The sequence below is a fragment of the Pyricularia pennisetigena genome, chromosome 6 (genome assembly GCF_004337985.1).
Source record: "Pyricularia pennisetigena strain Br36 chromosome 6, whole genome shotgun sequence".
Lineage (NCBI taxonomy): Eukaryota > Fungi > Ascomycota > Sordariomycetes > Magnaporthales > Pyriculariaceae > Pyricularia > Pyricularia pennisetigena.
In genome coordinates, this window is record NC_043744.1 from 1,972,350 (window position 1) to 1,984,069 (window position 11,720).

At 53.0% G+C, this 11,720-nt stretch overlaps 6 protein-coding genes across 6 annotated transcripts in view; 3 read left to right on the forward strand and 3 right to left on the reverse strand.

Annotated features, from left to right (window-relative positions):
• Positions 1-222: 222 nt before the first annotated feature.
• Positions 223-2,028, forward strand: PpBr36_04401 (uncharacterized protein; the record flags this gene model as incomplete). The annotated part of the gene is made up of 1 exon (XM_029891561.1): positions 223-2,028. One exon carries the CDS (start codon positions 223-225, stop codon positions 2,026-2,028), a length of 1,806 nt encoding a protein of 601 aa, XP_029749336.1.
• A 456-nt stretch (positions 2,029-2,484) lies between these two features.
• On the reverse strand, positions 2,485-2,811 carry PpBr36_04402 (uncharacterized protein; the record flags this gene model as incomplete). Its single annotated transcript, XM_029891562.1, has 2 exons — positions 2,485-2,510; positions 2,595-2,811. The coding sequence occupies 2 exons, from the start codon at positions 2,809-2,811 to the stop codon at positions 2,485-2,487; spliced, it is 243 nt and encodes an 80-aa protein (XP_029749324.1).
• A 568-nt stretch (positions 2,812-3,379) lies between these two features.
• PpBr36_04403 (uncharacterized protein) lies at positions 3,380-6,785 on the forward strand (the record flags this gene model as incomplete). The annotated part of the gene is made up of 2 exons (XM_029891563.1): positions 3,380-6,510; positions 6,605-6,785. The coding sequence occupies 2 exons, from the start codon at positions 3,380-3,382 to the stop codon at positions 6,783-6,785; spliced, it is 3,312 nt and encodes a 1,103-aa protein (XP_029749437.1).
• Positions 6,786-7,163: 378 nt separating this feature from the next.
• Positions 7,164-8,270, reverse strand: PpBr36_04404 (uncharacterized protein; the record flags this gene model as incomplete). The annotated part of the gene is made up of 1 exon (XM_029891564.1): positions 7,164-8,270. The coding sequence occupies one exon, from the start codon at positions 8,268-8,270 to the stop codon at positions 7,164-7,166; it is 1,107 nt and encodes a 368-aa protein (XP_029749322.1).
• A 770-nt stretch (positions 8,271-9,040) lies between these two features.
• PpBr36_04405 (uncharacterized protein) lies at positions 9,041-10,540 on the forward strand (the record flags this gene model as incomplete). Its single annotated transcript, XM_029891565.1, has 1 exon — positions 9,041-10,540. One exon carries the CDS (start codon positions 9,041-9,043, stop codon positions 10,538-10,540), a length of 1,500 nt encoding a protein of 499 aa, XP_029749540.1.
• A 124-nt stretch (positions 10,541-10,664) lies between these two features.
• Positions 10,665-11,720, reverse strand: part of PpBr36_04406 (uncharacterized protein) — a gene marked incomplete at both ends in the record, with an annotated part of 1,841 nt that continues 785 nt past the window's right edge. The window contains 3 exons of the mRNA XM_029891566.1: positions 10,665-11,398; positions 11,467-11,587; positions 11,632-11,720. The exon at positions 11,632-11,720 is cut by the window's right edge and continues 247 nt beyond it. Of these exons, the coding sequence (XP_029749431.1) occupies positions 10,665-11,398; positions 11,467-11,587; positions 11,632-11,720 (944 nt within the window). The remainder of the gene's footprint in view (positions 11,399-11,466; positions 11,588-11,631) is intronic.

Below are 11,720 nucleotides of genomic sequence, written 5' to 3' on the forward strand. Positions count from 1 at the left end.
ACAGACGCCGATCCCTGCCCACATCGATAAGGAAGGACCCCTGCAGTTCAACACCGGCAAGCAGAATTTCTTCGCTGCAAAACCTACAGTACATGATTTCAATAAAGGGACGTCACACAACCGATTAGGCAGTCTACATGGTTTCTTGCCCTCCAAGGCCCAAGGCATCCCCTGGATTATAACAGATGCTCTTGAGGCATTCACAATGATGTTGCTCAGCTCATGAAATTCCCTAGACGAATTGAAGGGTCGATATGCGGCACCGGTTTACTACTGCGACGGCCAGCATCGAGCTGGCAGAATCCGACGACCTACACCGGTACAGGAAAGCCGCGCCATTGGGGCTTCCGCGCGGTCACAGGACGCTCTATTCGGCCGAGGAGCAAGACTTGTCCGAGCAGTGGTGCACAATTTTTCACAGTTTCGTATCCTCGACGACACGATAACGCAAATGTTGCCAAGCTGGAGCGGGAGCTCGAAACTAATCAGCTCGTCTCTCCGAAGGCAATCGGCGCCAAGAATGGCATGCCGGCCGATGAATACCTGGAGAAGGGGAACAAGCTTTCCAAGGAGGAACTGTTGGGGTTTGTGGGAACATATGACGACGACGACACGGCAGACTTTCAACTCCGACTACTCAAGGATCCGTACCTTCGAGGATATGCAACCCCCAACGGGCCTGACCTATCTGTGTCAAATAAAAAGGAAGACTCACAGTTCCCGTCTTTTGAGGAGGTAACCACGCCAAACGAGGAGGAGCGTACCGTGCTTTGGAAACTCTGGAATGCGATTCTCCGAAGAAGACGTAACCCTCTCAAGGTTGATGCACAGTACATTTACCATCTGTACTGCCAGCTCCCAGAGCCTCGCATGCCATATCTCCACTCAAAGCTTCGACATGAGCTGCTCCGCTCCCTATCCTATGGAGAAAAACCATCGGCCAAGGCTATGCTTCGGTACTTCGCTGTCATAGCCGATGTCAAAGAATGCGGCTATGCTTTGTTGCCAGTGGAGTGGAACATGGCGGTCCATCTCGCAACCAAGCACTTGAGCGTCGTCACGGAGGCTCAAGTCGAATCTGGGCTGAATATTTGGCGAGAGATGGAGCATCAGGCAAAGATTGCCGCGGATGGCATGACGTTCAACATACTGTTTGACAGCGCAACAAAGGCAGGGAACTTTGCCTTAGCCGAGATGGTCTATGCGGAGATGGTAAAACGAGGGCATCCGTTCACCCGCTACCATCACGTGTCCCTGATATTTTTCTTTGGACTCAAAATGGAAAGCGACGGCGTAAGAGCTGCCTACAGAGAAATGGTCAGCGCCGGGGAGATTATTGACAATGCTGTCCTCAACTGCCTCATTGCTTCCTTTCTGAGATGTGGCGAAGAAGTCGACGCGTTGGAACTTTACGAGCGCATGAAGGCGTCCGTCGAGAATTCCGCCCACCTGCCAGCACAAACGAATATGACGCAAAAGGCCGTGACCCGAGTCCTAATGATGTTTGCGCGTGTAGCAAGGAGCCACCCTGCCATGCGTGGAGAAATGCAAGCCGCCGCTTCGCTAGCACCGGACTTGCGGACGTATCGCATTCTCATCAGGCACTTTGCCATCAATGTCGGCAGGATCGACCAAGTCGCAAAATTTTTGAACGAGATGAAGCACTTTCAGATACCCGTACACGGTGGCATCTTTCTCTCGCTGTTCAAGGGATTTGCTTTGCACGGCGCCAAGGCAGGCTCAGACTGGAGCCCCCAAAGGCTCTTTAGCGTATGGGAGGCCTTTCTTCATGCCATCGATGGCGGCGCGGAAGGTCTTTACGTAGACACCTGGCTTGCCCTTTGGATACTGCGCGCCTTTGAGAAGTGTGGCCAGAGGGAAATGATAATGGACGTCTATGAAGACTTGAGAGACCGATGGAATTTGCCCCCAGACAGGGCAGATTTTATGTTGCGCTTTTTGCAGGGCCAGATGAAGCGGTTGGGTCTAAAGAGCGGCGCGGAAATGGGACTGGAACCTGAACCATAAAGGATTTCAGACAATGGGCGAGATGGGAGAGAGTTGTACCAACACATGGGTCTTAGCGGCGAACTTTTGTACATATACTGATACCATTAAATGTTCATATGATGTAAAATAGAAGAAAAAAAAAGATGTAATAAGGGATCATGTAACATCACGGCGAGTCTAACCCCAATGCGAGAGCTGAAATATTCCCGGTACTGCTAATAGTCAATAGCGCAGCCATCAGCTGCAGAGCTTGGATATCATCGAACAATTCACGACCTTGCATCATGGACAACAGGCAGAAAATCACCGGCCATGCCATATACGGCCAAAGTACGCACAAAAGGGAGCGTCGATTGTTGACGAGTCTATTGTTGGCAGTACACATACAGTCTCCCTCATCCGTTTTTCCCATTCACCCAAGTTCCGAGAACCTGTGACCAACACCCCAAAAACAAAACCAATTGAACCCAGCGTTTACCTGGGCTTGTACGTCTGCCAGGCTGTAGATAGAGTCAGCAAAGCCGCCGCCATCGAGTCTATGCGGAGCTTGGCCGATTACGGGCCGAGGAAAGTCGAGAACTTACCAGCAATGCCGAAGGGGGCAAAGAAGCCAGTGGCCATGAAGAGCCAGTACCTGACAAAGAAGAACTTGGTCTTGGGGTTGAAGGGAATGTTGGTGTAAGGACCCTCGGGGTAGTGGTACGGCGACGAGAGCCGGGCACGGGTTGCGTGGAAGGCGCGGCGGGAGACGAGCGAGGTCGTGGTGCGCTGGGCAGCGCGGGCTGCAGCGGCGGAGATCATCTGGATTGGGCGAGCAGATGGGGTGTTAGCTGCAAGTTAAAAAGGTCAATTGGCTCCGCGGAGAGGCTCTAGAGGCACTACACACCTTGATGTTTGGTTGAGAGGAGATTTTTCTTAAAGCTTTGTATTGGTGACGTTGAATGCTTTCACGGATTGGCGAGCTTCAGATTCCTACAGTCAGTGAGTGGTGTGACATTCTCTTCCCGGCTTGCTCCTGGCGCACGGACCAGTTGACGGCTAAAGCGGACCATCCATTTCACCGCCTCCGTCATGCCTGTCGAAATTCCATTTACTGCCATCCCACTTTGGCCATCACCCAGACTTTTTTTTCCTACCCTTGCATCGATTGGCGCGCGCCCTTTTGATACTGACCCAGCTGCATTGACGCAAGTGCATGCTGCAATAAAGCTAAAGGAAAAAAAAAATTCGGAGGCGTGTTGCTCTTTGTAGAACACTGCTTATCCGAGTTTATTATCCTTTTACTTTTCCCTTTTTTTCTTTTCACATCTCATCCCAACTAGAAATCTAGCCCCTGTTTGGTGGACATCAATCTTGAGCTCCGCCAGCCATGGCGGACTTGTTCGACGTTTTCGACGAGCAGCCAGAGGCGCCGGCGGTCGACTTGGATCGCAACGCGTCTGACACCAAATCCAAGAAGACTAAAAAGTCAAAGCGTGACAAGAGCAAGGATAAGAGTAAAAAGCGCAAGGCTGACGGCCATGTGAAAAATTTGGGTGCTGAGGAGAAGAACGGCGCTGAGGTGCAGCCTGAGCCTCAAGAGGACGTTGAAATGGCTAATGGCACGCAGCCATCGACGGGTGACGCCGGCTCAGAGGACTCCTCGTCAGATGAGCATCAAGAAACCAAGCGACGAAAGAAGGAGGGCGAGGCCGAACCGATCCTTACCGACACCTTCGAGACTGCCCAATCGAGACAGGTTGCTGCAGCGGAGGGCTTCGGCGGCAAGGAGGAGGATTCACTAGTGCTTTCGCATAACATCCAGCATCAAGTTGCCTTGCCGCCCGATCTCGACTACGTCTATGTTCCCCTGTCGGAGCACAAGCCGCCCGAGGAGCCTGCGCGAAAGTATGCATTCAAACTCGACCCCTTTCAGAGCATATCGGTCGCTTCGATCGAGCGCGATGAGAGTGTACTAGTCTCCGCGCACACCAGTGCTGGAAAGACTGTAGTTGCCGAGTATGCGATTGCGCACTGCCTCAAGAGAAATCAGAGAGTTATCTACACGAGCCCGATCAAGGCACTCAGCAACCAGAAGTTCAGAGACTTCCAGGCCGAGTTTGGCGATGTTGGCTTGATGACTGGTGATGTCACCATCAATCCAACCGCCAGCTGCCTTGTCATGACAACGGAAATTTTGCGTTCCATGTTGTACCGCGGTTCAGAAATCACGCGCGAGGTGGGATGGGTTGTGTTCGACGAGATCCACTACATGCGTGATGCAACCCGAGGTGTCGTGTGGGAGGAGACCATCATCATGTTGCCTGACAAGGTTCGCTACGTTTTTCTGTCGGCCACCATCCCAAATGCTTTCCAATTCGCCGAATGGATAGCCAAGATTCACCGACAGGCCTGTCACGTTGTTTACACCGACTTCCGCCCGACCCCCCTCCAGAACTACTGTTTCCCCGCTGGAGGAGATGGCATCTACCTCATGGTTGATGAAAAGGGCGTGTTTAGGGAGAAGAAATTCATGGAAGCCATTGGCTCGATTGCAGGGAGGAATGACGACGATGAGTCAATGCCGCGTCAGAAGGGCAAGGGCAAGAACAAGAAGGCCGTAAAGAACACTGCGGCGGACAGCAAGGCAGACATTACCAAGATCATAAAAATGATCATGAGGAAAGCCTTCCATCCGGTCATCGTCTTCAACTTCAGCAAGCGCGAGTGTGAGAACCTTGCACTCAAGGTGTCAACATTGAACTTCAATCACGAGTCAGAGCAAAAGCTGGTCGAGGATATTTTCAGGAACGCCATCATGTCGCTGTCTGAAGAGGACCAAGGCCTTCCTCAGATCCAGCACCTACTTCCTCTGCTCAAGAAGGGTATCGGTGTCCATCACTCTGGTCTCCTGCCCATTCTGAAGGAGACTATCGAGATCCTCTTCCAGGAAAACCTGATTAAGGTTCTTTTTGCCACAGAAACCTTCTCCATCGGGTTGAACATGCCGGCCAAGACTGTCGTATTTAGTCAAGTTAAGAAGTTTGACGGCGTGAAGGAGAGGCCACTTACACCCTCAGAGTACATCCAAATGTCGGGTCGAGCCGGTCGTCGTGGTCTTGATGATCGTGGTATTGTCATCATGATGATTGATGACAAGCTTGATCCCGAAACGGCCAAGGGCATGGTTTGCGGTCAACAAGATCGTCTCAACTCGGCTTTCCATCTGGGCTACAACATGATCCTGAACTTGCAGCGTATCGAAACCGTGTCTCCAGAGTACATGCTGGAGAGGTGTTTCTACCAGTTCCAAAACGCTTCCAGCGTGCCAGCCTTGGAAAAGAAGCTGATCGAGCTGCAGCAAAAACGTGACGCCATGGTAATTCCTGACGAGACCACCGTCAAAGACTATCACATCGTCCGCCAACAGATCGAATCGTACAAGAAGGATATGGAAGCCGTGATACAACATCCGAACAACTGCTTGGAATTTATGCAGCCTGGAAGATTGGTCAAGATCAAGACCCCGGATGGCATTGACTTTGACTGGGGAGTTGTGGTCAACTTTGTACCACGCAAGTCTGCCAAGTTTGGCGATGAAGAGCCGTCACCACAAGAGTCATATCTCATCGATGTCGCCTTGTTCGTATCGGAGGATAGCATCTCGCCTCCACCGCACGCATCAGTTTCCAAGGAAAGTCACATCGCAGATGGTGTCGCCCCAAGCGGTTCCGTCGACCAGGGACGGTTGGAGATTGTGCCATGTCTCTTGACCTGCATGGTTGCCATTAGCCAGATCCGTATTTTCATGCCCAAGGAGCTTAATCAGCTTGGCAAGTCGCAGGTGAGCCTGGCTTTGGTAGAGGTCCATCGTAGGTTCCCAGACGGAGTACCCTTTTTGGATCCTATCGAGAACATGGGCATCAAGGACGATTCTTTCAAGAAGCTTATGCGCAAGATCGAGGTCCTTGAGTCACGTCTGCTCTCCAACCCTCTCCATGGCTCACCGAATCTCCCGGAGTTGTGGGACAAGTACAAGGTCAAGACAGAGTTGACTACACAGATCAAGGAGACCAAGAGAGCCATCAACAAGTCGTATAGTATCGCACAGCTCGATGAGCTCAAATCGCGCATGCGAGTTCTCCGCCGGCTCAACTTCATCAACGAGAACGAGGTAGTGCAGATGAAGGCTCGCGTCGCTTGCGAAATCTCCTCCACAGAAGGGCACGAACTTGTGATTTCAGAGCTGCTGTTCAACGGTTTCTTCAACGAGCTGGAGCCAGAAGTCTGCGCTGCCATCTTGAGCTGCTTTGTCTTTGACGAGAAGATGGAGGGCACGCCGTTGAAAGAGGATCTCGACAAGCTGGTTCGCGAGATCCATGCACAGGCCAAGACGATCGCACGCATTAGTCGCGAGAGTAAACTAGACGTCAGTGACGAACAAGTTGTTGGAAGTCTCAAATGGCAGCTTACAGAAACTGTTTTGGCATGGGCCAAAGGCAGACCTTTCGCGGAGATCTGGTGAGCAATTTTCAGTCTTTTCCCCCTTCCTATGCTTGTCCGCCGGACAGTCTCATCGTAGACATGACCAAGCTGGCTAACACTCGTGCTACAGTAAAATGACAAATGCATACGAGGGTTCATTGGTGCGTATCATGCGTCGCCTTGAGGAGCTGTTGAGGCAGATGGCGGAAGCAGGCAAGGTCATGGGCAGCGAGATGTTGCAGAAAAAGTTTGAGAAGGCTCTCTCATTGATATCAAGAGACGTCGTCTCGGCTGCCAGTCTCTACTTGTGATAGCAATTCGAAACGCTCCGAGAAGCGATCGTATCTTTTGCGGATAATATTGTAATACGTTGGAGTTATGGCGTTTTATAGTTTGGCGCTGGCATCTACCAAAATCTAGCAAAGTGCTTTACCGTAAACACATGGCCTTTGATTTGCAGCTTATCGTATTTTGTTGTGACAAGTATGGCGGGTTCTGTTATTCCGACTTGCTCACGCACGAAATCATTGATGAGTTTATCAAAACAACCGCACAATGAATACTAGCCTTTTCCCAGGTACAGACGTAGTTAGATACAAAGGTCCTGTCGGTTTCGAGACGAAACCAGGCAACAAATATGCTACACCAGGCCCAGAACGCCGCGCGCCGCTTCCCATGACCCATCGCCATCATGCATTCTCGCCCGAGATTGACCTAATTAACCCAATGATAAGACTCAAGAGACAGCCAAAACTGATAAACACCTTCCACCTGCGGCTGTAAAGCCCCTCCTCGCGCACAAGCCAGCCAAAAGCACCCAGCGGCCAGACGAAGCCGATGAGCATGCCTCTGAGCATGACATCCACAAAGCCGTTGATGCCGACCTCGTCCCCGCCATCGGCAACTCCAGAGCCATCAGCGTCGCCTCCGCCTCCGTAGCTGCCCATCCCGCCCCCGCCTGCACCGGTGCCCTGGTTGTTGTCCATCCACGCGTCTTCCATGCTGCGCAACGTGTCGGGCGAAGGCATGGTATCTGGTGTATGACGCGAGGCTTGGATGGAGCGGAACTGCAGTCGAAGCTGGTTCACTTCTGCGTGGCTAAAGCCGGCGGACAGCAGACGATCAAATCCCCGCGGCCCACGCTGCTGTTGCTGTTGCTGCTGGCCCGCGGCCCCGTGGGAAGGGTCACGAAGCAGGGAGGTTCGCTCACCATTCGAGGAAAACGGAGATGGCGACAGCGGACCGGTCGGGGATGAGGGCGCGGTGCTCATCTTGACCGTGGCGGCCTCGGCCTCGGCAGCTAGCTCTTGGTCCGTGAGCAAGTCGCCGATGGAGCAGTTGACGTAGACCCGCGGCGGGGCCGGGGCGGCGCCCTCGACGGCCTTGCCTTTGCCGCTTGCCGGCGGAGGCGGCGGCGGCAAGGAAGGCAGGGGCTTGAGAACGGTGGATAGGGCGGCATCATCAGGCAGGATGCGTCCGGCGTTGATGAAGCGCAGGCGGCGCTGCGAGGTGGGCTCCTCGAGGCGCGAGCGGATCAGGTGCTTGAGGGCGATGACGGGGGTGGTGGCGGGCCTCTGGATGTCGAGGTGCACATCGGGCAGGCCGTTGGAGAAGCGGACGGTCAGGAGCAGCGGCGGCGGGAGCGGGTGCAGGCGCGGCGACGGCGGAGGGTTCGGAGAAGGGGTGCGTGAGTGTGGGCGGGAGGAGCGGTGGTGGTGGCCATTGGGATGGGGTGGCCGGAGCTGGTGGCGCGCCTTTGTCGGCGACGAGCTGCTGCTGCCGCTGCCGCTGCTCATCTTGGACTCCAGCAGGGGGATCCGAGGCTTGCGATGGTCATGTTTGAAGCTTACGCCTCAAGTCATTGATGAGGAAATGGGCTTGTACGGATTGAAGTTGAACGAGCTGATGTTGGGGTTTAGCCTTTGGGGAGAAGGGGGATCCGCCTGGTGAGATGGCTAATGTGGAGTAGCACAGCAAGTAGTGGGGATACCTGTCCGATTTAGCTACACTGGGTTAGCTGTTGCGATCAACTCAAGCCTCACTGCAGGGCGTCAAAAATGTACTTGGTTATTTGCGGTACCGAGAAAGTTGTGTTTGCAAACATTATGATAGGATAATATCATTTTCAGTATCCCAAAAGCTTCCTACCGAGATCTTCACAGAAAGGAAAAGGAAAGGAGATAAACAGCAACAACGGCAGCTCGAATTATATTTCGTGGCAGCTGAGCGAGCGATAGTCTGTCCCTTGGATCCACAATTTCATCGGAGCAAGTCAATTCGTCTCCCTCTGTTTGGATTCATGAAAACCCTCGCACAGTCGTCGATGCTAAAGAACCGTTTCTCTTCATTTCCGACACATCATCGAGATAACAACTGTTTCTGCTCTAGATACGACCTCTCACAAACCTGCCGATAACATCGGATTATTGCATTGCACCATGGGCATATGAAGAGGCTCAGAAATATCACGGGTGCCCAGCAAACAGCGACCCAAATCTCATCTTGAAATTGTTCATCGTCATGACAGAACAGCATCGCCTGCGGCAACTGCAAAACCACCAACATCATGCGTCGTACATATAATATCGCTATGGTTAGCGACTTCTTCTTCCCGCAGCCAGGAGGAGTCGAAAGCCACATTTATCAGCTGTCCACCAAATTAATTGACCGCGGCCACAAGGTCATCATAATCACCCATCAATACCCCGGGAGGACCGGTGTTCGATATCTCACCAATGGTCTCAAGGTGTACCATGTACCCTTTATGGTCATATACCGCTCGGCCACGTTCCCAACCGTCTTTTCCTTTTTTCCCATATTCCGCAACATTGTCATCCGTGAGCAAATCGACATAGTTCATGGCCATGCCAGCTTGAGCAGTCTCTGTCACGAGGCAATCCTTCATGGCCGCACCATGGGTTTGCGCACCGTCTTCACCGACCACTCGCTCTTTGGGTTCGCCGATCCAGCCAGCATTCTCACCAACAAATTGCTAAAATTCACCTTGAGTGACGTCGACCACGTCGTGTGCGTGAGTCACACCTGCAAAGAGAACACGGTCCTCCGCGCCTCACTGGATCCTCTGATGGTATCTGTCATTCCCAACGCCGTCGTGGCTGAGAATTTCAGACCAGTCAACTACACGGCTTCTGGCGAGCAGACAACACCCCCGCCACCGCCAGGGCCCCATGACATGATTACGATCGTGGTGATCTCCCGCCTCTTCTATAACAAGGGCACAGATCTTCTCACGGCCGCCATCCCGCGCATATTGGGCAGCCACCCCAACACTCGGTTCATAATAGCCGGCGATGGGCCCAAGTCGATTGACCTGGAGCAGATGATTGAGCAGAACGTCTTGCAGGATCGGGTTGAGATGTTGGGCCCAGTCCGCCATGAGGACGTACGCAACGTCATGATTCGCGGCCAAATTTATCTGCATCCGTCGCTGACAGAGGCTTTCGGTACCGTAATTGTCGAGGCGGCCAGTTGCGGCCTTTACGTGGTCTGCACCCAGGTTGGCGGCATCCCAGAGGTGCTCCCCTCGCACATGACCGTCTTTGCACGGCCCGACGAGGATGATCTGGTGGCAGCCACTGGCCGCGCCATCGCTGCCCTACGTTCCGGGCGCGTCCGTACCGAGCTGTTCCACGAACAGGTCAAGACCATGTACTCGTGGAAGAACGTGGCCATGCGTACTGAGCGTGTCTACGACGGTATCTCTGGGGCCATCTCTGGGGCCGAGTTCCACGGTTATGACGGCCCAGCGGGAGGCGGACCTGTCTTACCGAGCTTTGCTCTGATCGACCGTCTCAAGCGTTACTATGGCTGTGGAATATGGGCCGGCAAACTCTTTTGCCTTTGTGTAATCGTGGACTACTTGATCTTCCTATTCCTCGAGTTCTGGTTTCCTCGGGATCAAATCGACATTTGTCCCGACTGGAGCAGATCCCATAAGAGAAAGACTCTACGGGGAACGAGCCAAACTAATGGGGGTGGCGGACCAAGACAGCGTACAGAGAACAGAGAGTACGGTGAAGGACGCGCCAAAGCACACATCGCCTGATTTGAACCACACTTTTCATGATCTGGACTCGAAAATCTACTCTCGAACCACCAATATCATCAGTCTTACCGCAGAATCACTACCCCCGACACATTGTTTCCAACACATTTTTAATCCCAAGAGTTCATCTTGTGCAGTCCCTCGATAGTGCCCCTAAATCCGACAACTTCGGCCCATCGATACCTAGCTCTGTGGGCGATATAAAATCAGCAGTTGGCATCCATGGGTCACATAACTCGCCAAACTTGAACTGTTCGGTTAGTTCCTTGCCCAGGTTTCCCCACATGGCTTCGTATGCCTCAGGAGAACACTGAACAAACACGCCATCTTTACCGGCGACGGCACTCCATTCGTCCATCATCTGCTTGAATGTCCACTTTTCCATGGCCACGTTGGCGTACTTGCCAAAAGCACGACTTCCGGCTGCAAGAGCTTGTCGAGCCCAGATACCGGGGTTCACCTCCATGCTACCCGCCAGCAACACGATAGCATCTGGTCTCGTGGGTAATGTCTGAATGTATTTTTCCAACACAGGATGGAGGATCGGTCTGATAGGAGGCAAGGTGGCGAGGTTTTGGGGGTAGTATCCAAAGAGGAGATAGGTAGTGCGTGCACCCAGATCGGGCAAGTCCTTCTTGATTCTTGCGTCCACTTGGGCTTTGGAGTCCATGTGTGGAGTGTTAACAGGATGCTCAACACAGTTCACCATTTTCGAACTGGGCGCTGTCGACCAGATGTAATGCTCGAGAGTGTTGAGGTTCCTCGATGCTGCCAAGGCCAGATTACAGCCTTGTCTCTGCTCAATCACGCCCGCCTCATGTCTTCCCACGCCGGAAGTGAAGACAGGTCTCCAACATTCTGTCACGGCGAAAAAGCGTGCACGTCAGCAAATTCTTTCATCATGGAATCTATGTTTTCATAGTCACCACGAACGACTTCGATACCATTGGCCGCCAGCTGCTTGGCCTTGTCGCTTTCGATATTGCGCGTCATGGCACGTATGCGCCATCCGGGCGTGTTCTTCATGATGTTCACAACGTCACCGGCCTGCGCACCGGTAGTAGCAATGATCTTGACATTGTCGTCATTACCACCTTCGAGATGGGAGTTTCTGATTCCTCAAGACAGTCCCGGTGGCTCGCCATGGATGCCTTGAAACCATGGTTCGTAAGGTTGGGGG